Genomic DNA, 14,339 nt, shown 5'->3' on the forward strand with positions numbered 1-14,339 from the left:
CTCTCCTTTTGTCTCCTTTTGTCTCCTTTTGTCTCCTTTTGTCTCCTTTTGTCTCCTTTTTTTTTGTCTCTTTGTATGTATATATTGTTAACAAAGGAGCCATTAGTTGGCATATGCAAGACTATGTACAGACCTTAATCTTATTTGTCTCCTTTTGTCTCCTTTTGTCCCCTTGTGTCTCCTTTTGTCTCCTTTTGTCTCCTTTTGTCTCCTTTATTGTGTCTCCTTTTTTTTGTGTCTTTTTGTGTGTCTTTTTCTATGTGTCTTATAGCTAGCATATGCGAGACAGACCTAATCTCTTGTTTGTCTCCTTTTTGTCTCCTTTTTGTCTCCTTTTTGTCTCCTTTTTGTCTCCTTTTTGTCTCCTTTTGTCTCCTTTTGTCTCCTTTTTGTGTCTCTTCTTCCTTATGTCTCCTTTATTGTGTCTCCTTTTTTTTGTCTCTTTTTTTCTGTCTTTTTTTATGTGTCTACCTTTGCATGTATTTATTTGTCTCCTCTTTCTTCTTCTGTCCCCTTTCTTATCTATCTTGCTGCTGTTGCTGCTGTTGCTGCTGCTGCTGCTGCTGCTATTTATCTGCATTAAATAATGAATAAATAAATAAATAAATAAATAAATAAATTAATTTATTTATTTATTTGTCTCCTTTTGTATAGGAAGAGGACGAACTAATGGAGACACTTTCTCAGTGTCTCCTTGCTGGTGTAGATAGAGATTGTGTCTCTGGTTGGGGTGGGGTTGTACACGTTATGTAAGTTGCTGCTGCTGCTGCTGCTGCTGTTGCTGTTGCTGCTGCTGCTGCTGCTGTTGCTGTTGTTAGTGCTGCTTCTGTCTCTTCTTTGTCTCCTTATATGCTGCTGACAATTACATCCTTTTTTTCTTTTGCTTATCTCCTTTGTTTGCTGCTGCTGCTGCTGTTGCTGCTGCTGCTGCTCTTGCTGCTGCTGCTGCTGCTGCAGAACACCTGAAAAGATAAGGACTCGTTACCTAAAGGGACGTATGGATTAATAAATGGTGTTATAATGGTGGGGTTGTTAGCTGCCTATACACCCCAAGGCATAAGGCATATTTAATATACTTAGCAGCAAATAAGAAAAAAAAAAACAGCAGCAGCAGCAGCAGCAGCAGCAAGAGCAGCAGAAGCTGCAGCAAATAATATATAACAGCAACAACACCAGTAGCAGCAGCAGCAGCTGTTGCTACTGCTGCTGCAGCAAAAGGTAGGCAGCGGCGTAGCTGTCTCCTTTTTTGCCTTAAGGGTGACTTACAGCCCCATAACTTGCTAATAAAATGCCTTTATTTCTTCTTTGTTGCTGCATGCATGCATGCATGCATACATGCATGCATGCATTGTTGCTGCATGCACGCATGCATGCAACTGTCTCCATAAAAGGAGACACTTAATTGTACCTTAATAAAGGAGACAGCATTGTTAGGAAGCAATAAAAGGAGACAAAAAAGGAGACAATTATACACCTCAAGGTAGTGTGGGGTCCCAGGTGTATAGGCAGCCTCTATTAAGAAGACACAACATAAAGGAGACACTTTGCTGCAGCAGCAGCAAATTCAATGAAGTGTCTCCTTCCTACAGCAGCAGCAGCGCAGCAGCAGCAAATTCAATGAAGTGTCTCCTTCCTACAGCAGCAGCAGCAGCAGCAGCAGCTAATTAAAGTGTCTCTCCTCTAGTGCAGCAGCAGCATCTCTAGTTAAGGCGTCTCCTTTTTATAGCAGCAGCAGCAGCAGCAGCAGCAGCTCTAATTAAAGTGTCTCTTTTCTAAGGCAGCAGCAGCTGCTGCTAGCATATTATTCAGCTGCTGCGCTCAGGTGTATAGGCAGCTAGCTAGCTGCCTATACACTGAATAAAAAGCATAAAAAAGAATTAAATAAATAAAATAAAAATAATTAAATAATATTAATTAAATAAAGACAATTTAATTTATTTAATTAAATAAAAAAATTATCTTTTACTCAGAAAGCAAAAAGCAGCAAAAGCAGCAGCAGCAGCAGCAGCAGCAGCAGCAGCGGCAGCAGCACTTGAACGGCGAATAAGAGAATAAGAAAAAATATTTTTTCATATTTTTTTTTAATTAAAATAAAAAATAAATATATTTATTTATTTAATTTATTTATATCTGTATGTGTTTATGAATGGGGCTGCTGCTGCTGCTGCTGTTGCTGCTGCTGCTGCTGCTGCTACAGCTGTTGCTGCTTCTGTTGCTTTTTGCTGCTGATACAGCTGTTGCTGTTCCTGTTGCTGCTACAGCTGCTTACAGCTACAACAGCTACAGCTGCTGCTGCTGCTGCTGCTGCTGCGCTCTTGTTGCATCTTCTTCTTTGCCCGGCCCTCCTTGTTGTCGTCAAAGGGCCCAGGGGGCCCCCCTTGATGTCTTTTGTTGTTTTTTTTTCTTTTATATTCTTTTTTATTTTCTTCTTTTCTTCTTTTTATCTTTTATTCCTTTTAGGGGCCCCTTTCCCCTTTCTTTTTATCCTTTTGCTGCTCTTGTTGCTGCACAGAGGAGATAAAAAGATATTTGCTGCTTATTTATCCTTTATACAGCAGCAACACACAACAGACACCCTGCTGCTCTGCTGCTGCAGGGTACAGCAGCACCTGCTGCTGTAAGGGGCCCCTAAAGGGCCCCTATAGGGCCCCTATATATTATACGAGGCCCTTTTGCTACAGGACAAAAACACTCTCTAGGGTTTAGGGTTTAGGGTTTAGGGTTTAGGGTTTTGTCTTTTCTTGGCTCTCCTCTGCCGTCTCTTCCTTCGCCTCGTCTCTGGCACACAGACACTTCTTGCCACCAGCAGCTGCACGTCTTTGCTGCTGCTGCTGCTTCTGCTGCTGCTGCAGTTCCTGCTGCTGCTGTTGCTGCTGCAGTTGCTTCTGCGGTGTCTGTACACCTCCGCTTCCGAGATGTCTTCCCTTCCTCCCGTCCCTCCTCGGTAGGTGTTCCTGCTGCTGCTTCTGCTGCTGCTGCACCTCCTGCTGCACTTTTTGCTGCTGCACTTCCCGCTTCTTTACATACTGCTGCTACTCCTTTTCTTATTGCTGCTGCTGCTGCGTGTGCTGCTGCTGCTGCTGCTGCAGGGCCCCTAAGTCTGCTCTTTGTCGTTATGCAGCAGTAGGCAGATGCCAACGAGGATCTCTTTGTGCCTTTGCTCATTCCCCTGATGAATTAACAACAAGAAGGGGCCCCCGTCAAGGGTATAGGGGGCCCCCGAAAGGGGGGGCCCCCATCTCACAGGGGGGCCCTATGCACCTCAATGGAGGAGCAGGAGGAGGTGCAGGAGGAGGAGGAGGAGCAGCAGCAGCAGCAGCAGCAATGGTACCCAATCAGCAGCAAAGACACAATAATAAACAAAATTACTTCAATAGGGGCCCCCATAACAGGGCAGCAGCAGATGATGACGCACAGGCAGGGGGCCCCCGGGGGGCCCCCAAGGGTACCAATGGACCTTTCCGTCATATGAATGCTGCAGCAGGAAATGCAGGAGTAAGCATGAATACAGCAGCAGCAACTGCAGCAGCAGCAGCAGCACATTCTTATAGAGTAGGATTGATAGTAGATTGGTGCACCTACTAGCTCTTCTTCAGCAGCAGCTGCAGCAGCAGCAGCAGCAACAGTTGCTGCTGCTGCTGCTGCTGCTGCTGCTTCTTATGCTGTTGTTTTCCTGTTTTGATGGTAGTGTTGCTGGTGCTAAATATGTTGCTGCTGCTGCCGGTACATTTGCTGCTGCTGCTGCTGGTACATTTGCTGCTGCTGCTGCTGGTACATTTGCTGCTGCTGCTGCTGCTGCTGCTGCTGCTGCTTGCAGGGTTTTGGCGTATCTCGCCCTCCCAAAGAATGGAGGAGAAGAAATAATCAAGAACATGAGGGGCCCCATACGGAGGGCCCCGTGCATGCAGCAGCAGCAGCAGCAGATGCTGCTGCTGCAGGAGCAGCAGGAGCAGCAACACGTGCTGCACCTGCTGCTGCTAATGAGAAGACCAACAACGACACGCAAAATCCGCCTCCGCCTGCAGCAGCAGCAGCAGCAGGAGCTTCTGCTGCAGCAGCAACAGCAGCTGCACCTACGAGTGCCACAAATGGTGCAGCAGCATCCGCAACAACTGCAGCAGCAGCTGCTGCTGCAGGCAATGCTGAAGAAGTCCATCGTACACCTGCTGCTGCTGAAGTTGAACAGCAGCAGCAGCAGCAGCAGCAGCAGCAGCAAGCGAAGCAGCCTCCAGGGGATTCGCATGCAACTCCTGCTGCATCTGCTGCAGCAGTCGATTCGCCGCCTTCGCATTCAAAGAGGGAGGGGCCCCATGGGGGCCCTCATAAGGACCAACCGAAACACCAGCAGCAGCATCAGCAGCATCAGCAGCAGCAGCAGCAGGAGAGGCCTAGGCCGCATGCACCGGAAGTATGGAGTACTGATGGGCCTGTTAGCTGCAGCACATGGGTCTTACCTGCAGAGAAGCTAAGGGGACCCTCAGACAATAGATTCCTTGTCTCTTCTCCGCAGCAGCAGCAGCAGCAGCAGCAGCAGCCACAGCAGCAGCAGCAGCAGCAGCAGCAACTGCAGCAGCAGCGGCGTGATAATGATGGCAACAACATCAAACGGTATGATGGTGATGGTGCTGCATTCACACGTAAAGGTGGGTCACCTGCAGCAGCAGCAGCAGCAGCAGCAGCAGGTGCTGCTGCTGCTGCTGATGGTGGTGCAGCAGCAGCAGGGGGAGTTGCTGCTGAACCTCATAGGAGAGGAGGTCGTAGGCCAGGAGGGCAGCAAGGCTTCTCGGGCTACAACCACCACCAGCAGCAACAGCAGCAGCAACAACACCAGCAGCAGCAACATCAGCAGCAGCAACACCAGCAGCAGCAACACCAGCAGCAGCAACACCAGCAGGAAGCAGCAGCAGGGATTCCCTTTGCATGCGCTGCTCGATCTGAGCATACGGGTGTAGACACAGCAGACACCCGAGGGTACAAGACTGCAGCACAGCAGCACGCCCACGAGCAGCAGCAGCAGCAGCAGCAGCAACTGCAGCAGCAACTGCAGCAGCAGCATGCTATTGCCTATGGGGACAATCATTTGGCTTACTGCCGCGCTCCTGCTGCAGAGGAGTGGGGCCCCTATTGGGGGCCCCTCCCTTATGGTGTACCTACAGATTATATGTTAGCAGCAGCAGCTGCAGCACAGCAGCAGCAGCAGCAGCAGCAGGAGATGGTTAGTGCATATGGCCTACCTAAGCTGCGTAGTCCCCTTGAGGGATCAACAGCAGCAACAACACCATCAGGTGTTGTGGGGCCACCGTACACATTTGCTGCTGCTGCTGCTGCTGCTGCTGCTGCTGCATGCCTTGAGCCTTGTTCTTACCTGCAGCGTATGGCTATAGCCAAGCAGCAGCCAGGCTTCTCTGATTTGCTGCTGCAGCATGCACCCAGTTGCTACAAAGAATAATGCTGCTGCTGCAGTACCTGCAACAGCAGCAGCAGCAGCAGCAGCTTTTGCTGCTGCAGCAACTGTAGCAGTAGCAGCAACTGCAGCAGCTGCAGCAACAGCAGCGGCAGAGCTGCCGCTGCTGTTGTTTTTCACACTCCTTCCTCAAGGAGCCAAGTGCAGCAGCAACAGCAGCAGCAACAGCAGCAGCAGCAGCATCCACTGCTGCTGCTGCTGCTGCTGCTGCATCTGCGGCTTCTGCTGCTGCTTCATATGACACAACAGCTGGCCATGAGACACAGCAGCAGCACCGAGAAGGCAGACGCAGCAGCAGCAGCAGCATAGATATTAGCTGCGCTGCTTTTTGTCTCCTCTGCTGCTGCTGCTGCTGCTGCTGCTGCCGATTATTTGCGGGGGGCAGCAGCAACCGACAAATGTTTATGACAGCAGGTAAAGGAGACAGCTGCTCTATGCAGGAGACACAAAGGAGACACAAAGGAGACACAGCAAGGAGACACATAAAAGGAGACAGGAAGAGGAGACAGGAAGAGGAGACAGGAAGAGGAGACAGAAAAAAGGGGACAGAAAGGAGACAGTTAATAGGGGACAGTTAGTAGGAGATAGTTACACCCTTAGGGTAGACAAAATGTAGATAGGGACACCAGCTGCTGCTGCTGCTGCTGCTGCTTCTGCTGCTGCAGCAACAGCAGCATATCGATACAAACAGGAGACAGAGGAGACAGCAGCAGACAGCAACTTGCTGCTCTCTTCTTATATAGTGCAATAAACAATAAACCCTCGAGGGTTTACGCAAACCCTCTAGGGTTTGGGCATACCATTTAGGGGCTACGTAAACCCTCGAGGGTTTAGGGAGACCCTCTAGGGTTTAAGGGAAACCCTCGAGGGTTTAATTAAACCCTGTAGGGTTTCGGGGGGCCCCCTGAGGGTTTACGTAAACCCTTCAGGGTTTGGGGGGCCCCCAATGAGGGTTTAGAGGGGTGTCTGAGGGTTTATGGGCCCACCCCTAAACCCTAAACCCTTTTTAAGGGTTTGGTTAAAGTATAGGACACTGAATAAGAATAAAAGGCTTGGGGACCCCACAGATAGAAAAAGGGGCCCCTAAGGGGGCCCCCTGGGGGCCCCACAGATTGTTACAGGGGGCCCCCGCTCCCCGCAGAGGGTCTACTGCTACAGCAAAAGGGTTTTTTTTTGCTGTTTGTTTGTTATAAGAAATAAATAAATAAAAAATAAATATAAATATATTTATTTATATTAATAATAAATAGTATTTATTTTCTTGCTGCCTGTAGAAGGACCGTCTGCTTGCTGCAGCAGCAGCAGCAGCAACGGGATCAGCAGCAGCAGCAGCAAAAAGGGACTTTTTGCTGCAGCAGCAGCCGCTGCTGTTGCTGCTGCTGCTGCTTAATTATTATATTTTTATTTATTATTATTATATACAATGGGGAAGAAGAAGATAAGCAGCAGCAAGGGGGCCCCACACTCCCTCGATACCCTAGGGGCCCCCAAGAGGGCCCCCCCTTCAGATAGTGCTGGAGAAGAGGAAGAGGACCAACAGCAGCAGCAGCAGCAGCAGCATGCAGCAGCAGCAGCAGCAGCAGCAGGAGAGGAGGAGGATGTAGATCTATCTGATGGTTGTTTAGATCTTGATGGTTCTTCTTCTGATGAAGAAGGTAAGGACAAATCCTCTAAGAAACAGCAGCAGCAGCAGCAGCAACAGCAGCAGCAGCAGCAGCAACAGCAGCAGCAGCAGCAGAAGCAGCAGCAGCAGCAGAAAAAGAGCAGCAACGATGACGAGGAAGGCAGCAACAATGTGCTGCTGGATATGGAGACTACATGGGCAGATCTACATCTTAGCAGACCTCTGCTAAAGGTATGTGCTGCTGCTGCTGTTGCTGCTGTTGCTGCTGCTGTTGCTGTTGCTGCTGCTGTAGACCTTCTCGTAGACTACACATATTCAAACATGACCCCATTGTCTTCCCTCTTAGGATATGCTGTTTAGGGCTTAGGGTTTAAGGTTTAGGGTTTTAGGGTTTTAGGGTTTAGGGTTTAGGGTTTAGGGTTTAGGGTTTAGGGTTTTATGTGATAGGCATTAGATGCATTAAATTATCATCATCCTTCTTTTGTTCAATCTGCTGCTATTCCTGCTGCACTAAGAGGACGTGATCTTCTTGTTAGTGCACAAACTGGTAAACCCTAAACCCTAAACCCTAAACCCTAAACCCTAAACCCTTGGTTTACCCAAACACTTTACACTAGCTGCTAGTTGGTAGCTGCATCTCCTCTTTATAGGATGGATGTCTCCTGCAGCATCTAACTTTTTTATACACAAAAGAAAAAAGGGTTTAGGGTTTAGGGTTTAGGTTTAGGGTTTAGGGTTTAGGGTTTAGGGTTTATATTCAGGGTCTGGTAAGACAGCAGCATTTCTGTTGCCTCTATTGGAGCGTCTCCTCCAAAGCCCAGGAGTTAAAGCAAGAAAGGTACACACAACCCTATCTAGCTAGCCAGCTAGCTACCTAGCTAGCCAGCTAGCTAGCTAGATAGCTAGCTGGCTAGATAGCTAGCCAGCTAGCTAGCTAGCTGCATGCTTAGCTAGCTAGCTGTAGGACTTCCTCTATGGACCCCACCATCCGTTGCAACCTCCCCTTCCCTACCACCACCACCGCCACCATCAGCAGCAGCAGGAGCAGCAGGAGGAGGAGGAGCAGGAGCAGGAGCAATCCGTTGTGTGTATGTATGTATGCATGCATGCATGCATGCAGATGACTAGCCATGGTCCTGTTGGTGGTTTACGAGGGTCTAAGGGTTTGCTGCTGCTGCCTACAAGAGAATTGGCGCTGCAGTGTTATAATCTGCTGCAGCAGCTAACTATATATGCACCTATTACCTCTACTCTTGTTAGTATTGCTGCTGCTGCTGCTGCTGTTGCTGCTGCTGTTTGCTGCTGCTGATGATGCTGGTGATGGGGGTGTTGCTGCTGCAGCGGATGTAGTGTTTGCTGCTGTTTGCTTTTGCTGTTGCTGCTGTTGCTGCTGCTGCTGCTTAGTCTGTTGGTGCTGCTGCATGCGTTTGTCTTAATAATCGTGTTGCTGCTGCTGCTGCTGTTGCTGCTGCTGCTGCTGCTGTTAGGCGGTAGGAGGTGTCTCCTTACAGCAGCAGGAAGCAGAACTGCGGCAGCAACCAGACATTGTTGTTGCTACACCAGGAAGAATCATAGATCTACTCCTTAACTCAGCTGTACGTACACTACAGCAGCAGCAGCAGCTGCTGCTGCAGCAAGTGCTGCTGCTGCTGTTGTTGCTGCTGTTGCTGCTGCTATGCTGCTGCCTGTGTTATTTTAGTCTGTTGTTGCTGCTGCTGCTGCAGAAAGGCTGTTGGGTGTCTCCCTTTCTGCTCGCATTCCTGTTATCCCTGCTGCTGTTATTACACTTGCTGCTGCTGCTGTTGCTGCTGCTGCTACACTTGCTGCTGCTGCTGCTGCTGCTGCTGCTGCTGCTGCTGCTGCAGAGTACTCATTTGGAGTTATTGGAGGTGATTGTATTGGATGAGGCAGATCGTCTATTAGAGTTAGGATTCAGAGATCAGGTAAGGCACCAATACCTAGCTAGCTAGCTAGCTAGCTAGCTAGCTAGCTAGCTAGCTAGCTAGCTAGCTGGCTATCTAGCTACGTAGCTAGGTAGCTAGCTAGGTAACTGGGTAGCTGGCTAGCTGATTAGCTAGTTATGTAGCTGGTTAACTGGTTAGCTAGCTATGTAGCTAGCTAGTTGGATAGCCACATAGGTAGCTAGCTACCTATCCAGCTAGCCATCTAACTAGCCAATTAGCTAGCCAATTAGCTAGCCAATTAGCTAGCCAATTAGCTAGCCAATTAGGTAGCCAATTAGCTAGCCAATTAGTTAGCCAATTAGTTATCCAATTATATATCCGTATATTTATCTATATAGGTAGTTATTTATATAATATATTGCTGCTATGTTGTGTATATAATGCATGCAGATACTGCAGGTACTACGTTATTGCCATAGAGGACACCAGACATTATTATTCTCTGCAACTGTCTCCTCAGCTGTCTCCTCCTTAGCCTTACTAGCTCTGCAGTCTCCTTTACATATTACCTGTGAGCCCCGCAGCAGCAGCAGTAGCAGCAGCAGCAGCAGTAGCAGCAGCAAGAAGAAGGGACAGCAGCAGCAGCAGCAGCAGCAGCAGCATCGTGTATCATTACCAGAGAATTTACAGCAGCAATTTGTTGAACTACAAGAGGAAGAACATCGATTATCTTCTCTTATTTATCTTATTCGTTCTTCTTTTACTCATAGGCTTATTGTCTTCTTTCCTGTAAGTATATATGCATATATACCTAGCTACCTAGCTACCTAGCTACCTAGCTACCTAGCTACCTAGCTACCTAGCTAGCTATCTAGCTAGCTAGCTACCTAGCTAGCTACCTAGCTAGATTCGTGGTTAGCTAGCTAGCTAGCCTAGTTATATAGCTACATATACATACACATAGCTAGCTTTATACGTACCTATACATATAACTAGCTAGCTAACTAGCTAGCTAACTAGCTAGCTAACTAGCTAGCTAACTAGCTAGCTAACTAGCTAGCTAGCTAGCTAGCTAGCTATATGCCCTCCAACCGTTTATTATTTGCCCATCCCCCTTAGCAGCAGGAACAGCAGCATCAAGAGCAGCAGGAGCACCAACAGCAGCAGCAGCAAGAGAATAAGGGGCAGCAATAATATATATTGTGCATGTATATACAGACAAAGAAGGAGGCACATGATGTATATTTGTTGTTTTGTTTGTTGGGGATTTCTTGTGCTGAATTACATGGAGACTTAACCCAACAAATGAGGATGGATTCCTTAAAAAAGTAAACTGCTGCTGCTGCTGCTGCTGCTGCTGCTGCTGCTGCTGCTGCTGCTGCTGCTGTTGAGGGGGTGGGGTGGGACTGGTGGTGCTGGTGGTGTATTGCTGGTGTTGCTGCTGCTGCTGCTGCAGCAATGACTGAAACAGTAGCTGTTGCGTTTGCTGCATTTGCTGCATTTGCTGCATTTGCTGCATTTGCTGCTGCTGCTGTTGCTGCTGCTGCTGCTGCTGCTGCTTATAGGTTCGAGGAAGGAGAAGCAGATGTACTATTAGCTAGCGAGTTAGCTAGTCGTGGCTTAGATGTAAAAGATGTCTCCTTTGTTATTAATTATACACCTCCTAAGGATATAGAGAGGTATATACATACACTGTCTCCTTTTATTTTCTCCTTTGCTGTCTCCTTTTTTTTTGTCTCCTTTGCTGTCTCCTTTTATTGTCTCCTTTTATTGTCTCCTTTGCTGTCTCCTTTTATTGTCTCCTTTGCTGTCTCCTTTTATTTTCTCCTTTGCTTGCTCTCTCCTTTGCTCTCTCCCTTGCTGTCTCCTTTGCTGTCTCCTTTGCTGTCTCCTTTTGTTAGTTGTCTCCTTTTTGTCTCCTTTTTTTTCTTTATAGATATATACATTCATTAGGGAGGACAGCACATATTATATATCTCCTTGTTCCTCTTTTTGTCTCCTTTTATAGTATAATGTATCTCCTATTATATTATATATATGTGTCTCCTTTTTTTGTCTCCTTTTTGTCTCCTTATAGGTATGTACATTCAGTAGGCAGGACAGCACGTATGGGTCGTGTAGGTATAGCAGCAACTCTTTATGTAAGAGACACAACAGAGAGACTTGCTGTTAAGAGACTCCTTGCTGCTATAGGGCACAAGGATAAGCAGCAGCAGCAGCAGCAGCAGCAGCAGCAGCAGCAGCAGCAGAAGCAGCAGCAGCAGCAGCAGGAGCAGAAGCAACAGCAGGTCCTAAGGAGAAGGATTGATAGCGCTAAGCTTGAGGCTATAAGGAAGGAGGTAAGGAAAAGAATTTGTGTCTCCTTTATTTGTCTCTTTTTTGTCTCTTTTTTTGTCTCCTTTATGTGTCTCCTTTTTGTCTCCTTTTTGTCTCCTTTTTTCCTTCCTATTGTCTCTTTTCCCTATAACTCTTTGCTATAACAACTCCTTCTTGCGACAGCACCATGTGGCAGCAACAGCAGCAACAGCAACAGTAGCAGCAGCAGCAGCACCAAATTGTATGTTTATGCTGCTGCTGCTGCTGCTGCTGCATGCATGCATGCATTATAGGTCCGGGCATTAGATGGTGCATTAAAGAAGAAGAAGCAAGAGGAGACACTAGAAAGAGAGATGCGATTAGCACAAATGTTTATTGCTAAGGCTAATAATATACAACAGCATGCAGGTACGAATTCCTGCAGCAGCAGCAGCAACAGCAGCAGCAACAGCAGCAGCAGCAGCAGCAGAAGCAGCAGCAGTAACAGTACCTAACAAGGTAATACCTAGAGACACTATACAACTTCTACTAATACACGACATGCATATAATCATTCCTCTTCCTCCTTCTGCTTGTGCTTGTGCTGCTGCTGCTGCTGTTGCTGCTGCTGCTGCTGCTGCTGCTGCTGCTGCTTAGATGCAATTTATTCTCGTCCTCAGCGTGAATGGTTTGAAAGTAAAAAAGACAAAAAGAGAATTCAAGAAGCAGCAAAGGCAGAGGCAGAGGCTAAGTCTCTACTCAGCAGCAGCAGCAGCAGCAGCAGCAGCACGGATGCTGCAGCAGGAAAGAAGCAAAAGAATAAGAAGCAGCAGCAAGAAGAAGATGATGATGATGAGGAAGAAGAGGAGGAAGAAGATGACGATGAAGAAGAAGAGACAACAGAATCAGGCAGCAGCGGAGACGAAGATGAGGAAGACGAGGACAGCAATGAAGGTACAGCAGCAGCAGCAGCAGCAGCAACAGCAACAGCAGCAACAGCAGGAGCAGCAGCAACATCAGCAGCAGAAGCAGCAGCAACAACGCATGTGTGTTTGTGTGTTTGCTGCAGAGCTACCTGATTGGGTAACAGCAGAGGATGACGGCAGCGACGGCAGCAACAGCAGCAACAGCAGCAACGAGGAAGAGGAGACACCTCGTGCTGCTGCTAAGGTTAAATTTAAGGAGATTAAGACAACAAAGGAACAAAAGGCTAAGCTGCAGCAGCAACTGCAGCAGCAGAAGCAGCAGCAGCAGCAGCAACACAAGAAAAGGCCACAGTTAACTCCTAAACAAAAAGAGGTAAGAGGAATTCACTGTCCCCCTGCAGCAGCAGCAGCGGCAGCAGCAGCAGTTGCAGTAACAGTAGCAGCACCGTAGACAGCAGCAACACCCAAAGCACCAGAAGCAGCGGCAGCAACAGCAGCAGCAGCAGCAGCAGCAGCAGCAGCAGCAGCATGTCTTTGTTTGCTGCTCAGCTTATGAAAGAATATCGCGTAGCAAAGTTATCCGCAAGATCAAGAAAAAAGTAAGTATAACCAACTAATAGCAGCAGCAGCAGCAGCAACAGCAACAGCAACAGCAGCAAGACCAGCAACAGCAGATTGTGCTGCTCCTGCTGCTGCTGCTGCTGCGTGCACAGCAGCAGTAGAGCAGCAGTTGCTGCAGAGGGGATTTTTAATGGCTGTGTAAAGGACTCAATGCAACAGCACTAGGCTTAATATATGCATACTACTGCTGCTGCTGTTGCTGCTGCTGCTGTTGCCGTTGCTGCTGCTGCTGTTGCTGCTGCTGCAGGAGCGCGAGGCCGCAGAGGCTAAGGATGGATCGTGACGTAGACGAAGATGCTATATCTGGGTCTAGAGGAAGGAACCGACGGCAGCAGCAGCAGCAGCGGAAGAAGAGAAGGAGAGCAACAGCAGACAGCAGCAGCAGCAGCAGCAGCAGCAATAAACGATTCAAGACAGATGATGGTGCAGCAGCAGCAGCAGCAGCAGCAAAGAAAAAGAGGAGGGGAGTTATCCCTGGCCGTAACAGTTTTAAATCTAAAAAGAAATATAAACGCAGGTAAAATGTACTTCTTGCTGCTGCTGCTGCTGCTGCAGCAGCAGCAGCAGCAGCAGCACCAGCAATGGCTTACTGCTGCTGTTGTTGCCTCAGCACTAGCTAGCTGCTGCTGTTTCTGCAGAACTAGCTTGTTGCTGCTGCATGCAGCAGCAGCAGGGCGGCCACCGACTCTGTTGCAACTGCAACTGCATCACGAGCAGCAGCGGCAGCAGCAGCAGCTGCTGCTGCTGCGGCAGCTGCTGCTGTTGCTGCTGTTGGTGGCAGTTTCTTGGTTGGTTGTACATAAGGAAGAGACTCCTCCTCTAATTCCTGTTTTATCTTTTCTTTTTATATCCCCTCTTAGCTAGCTAGCTAGCTAGCTAGGTAGCTAGCTAACTTTCTTGGCTAGCTAACCAATCAATTGCCTTAGCTAGCTAGCTAGCTACGCTGATTGCATGCAGGGAGCAGCCAGAAGGACACATTTAGGGCGTATTAGCTAGCTAGCTAGCTAGCTAGAGAGCTAGCTAGCTAGCTGCGTGCACATATATAACATATATTTGTTTATTTACTCATAGCTTGGTATATAGATAAACGGCTATAAATAATAATAATAATAATAATAATAAGCACCAGCAGCAGCAGCAGCAGCAGCAGCAGCAGCAGCAAGCAGCAAAAGGTAAATTTATAATTAAAAGAAAAAGACAAGAAAAAAGAAAAAAATTATTTAAGACGATACTCTTCTCGTCTAGACACCCTAGCAGCAGCAAGTGCTGCTGCTCTTGTTGCTGCTCTTGTTGCTGCTGCTGCTGCTGCAGCAGCAGCAGCAGCTGCTGCTGCTGCTGCTCGCCGTGTTCTTGGATACTGTTGTTCTCCCCCGGTAGGGAAAGGCGCATCAACATTACTAGGAACAACAGCAGCAGCAGCAGCAGCAGCAGCACCAGCAGCAGCAGCTTCTGCTGCTGCTGCCTCTAGATCCTCTGTTGCTGTTTTATAATATTTATTTTTCTGT

The 14,339-nt window shown here is 48.1% G+C and overlaps 2 protein-coding genes across 2 annotated transcripts; both read left to right on the forward strand.

Moving 5' to 3' along the window:
* Nucleotides 1-2,915: 2,915 nt before the first annotated feature.
* EMWEY_00031160 (hypothetical protein, conserved) lies at nt 2,916-5,449 on the forward strand (the record flags this gene model as incomplete). The annotated part of the gene is made up of 3 exons (XM_013478314.1): nt 2,916-2,944; nt 3,090-3,495; nt 3,818-5,449. 3 exons carry the CDS (start codon nt 2,916-2,918, stop codon nt 5,447-5,449), a joined length of 2,067 nt encoding a protein of 688 aa, XP_013333768.1.
* A 1,438-nt stretch (nt 5,450-6,887) lies between these two features.
* On the forward strand, nt 6,888-13,117 carry EMWEY_00031170 (DEAD/DEAH box RNA helicase, putative; the record flags this gene model as incomplete). Its single annotated transcript, XM_013478315.1, has 13 exons — nt 6,888-7,319; nt 7,536-7,635; nt 7,850-7,926; nt 8,576-8,683; nt 8,954-9,031; nt 9,443-9,781; nt 10,211-10,320; nt 10,558-10,671; nt 11,070-11,331; nt 11,602-11,716; nt 11,945-12,241; nt 12,357-12,586; nt 13,082-13,117. 13 exons carry the CDS (start codon nt 6,888-6,890, stop codon nt 13,115-13,117), a joined length of 2,298 nt encoding a protein of 765 aa, XP_013333769.1.
* Nucleotides 13,118-14,339: the final 1,222 nt, after the last annotated feature.

This window comes from Eimeria maxima, genomic scaffold (assembly GCF_000499605.1).
Source record: "Eimeria maxima Weybridge genomic scaffold, Emw_scaff389, whole genome shotgun sequence".
Classification (NCBI taxonomy): domain Eukaryota; phylum Apicomplexa; class Conoidasida; order Eucoccidiorida; family Eimeriidae; genus Eimeria; species Eimeria maxima.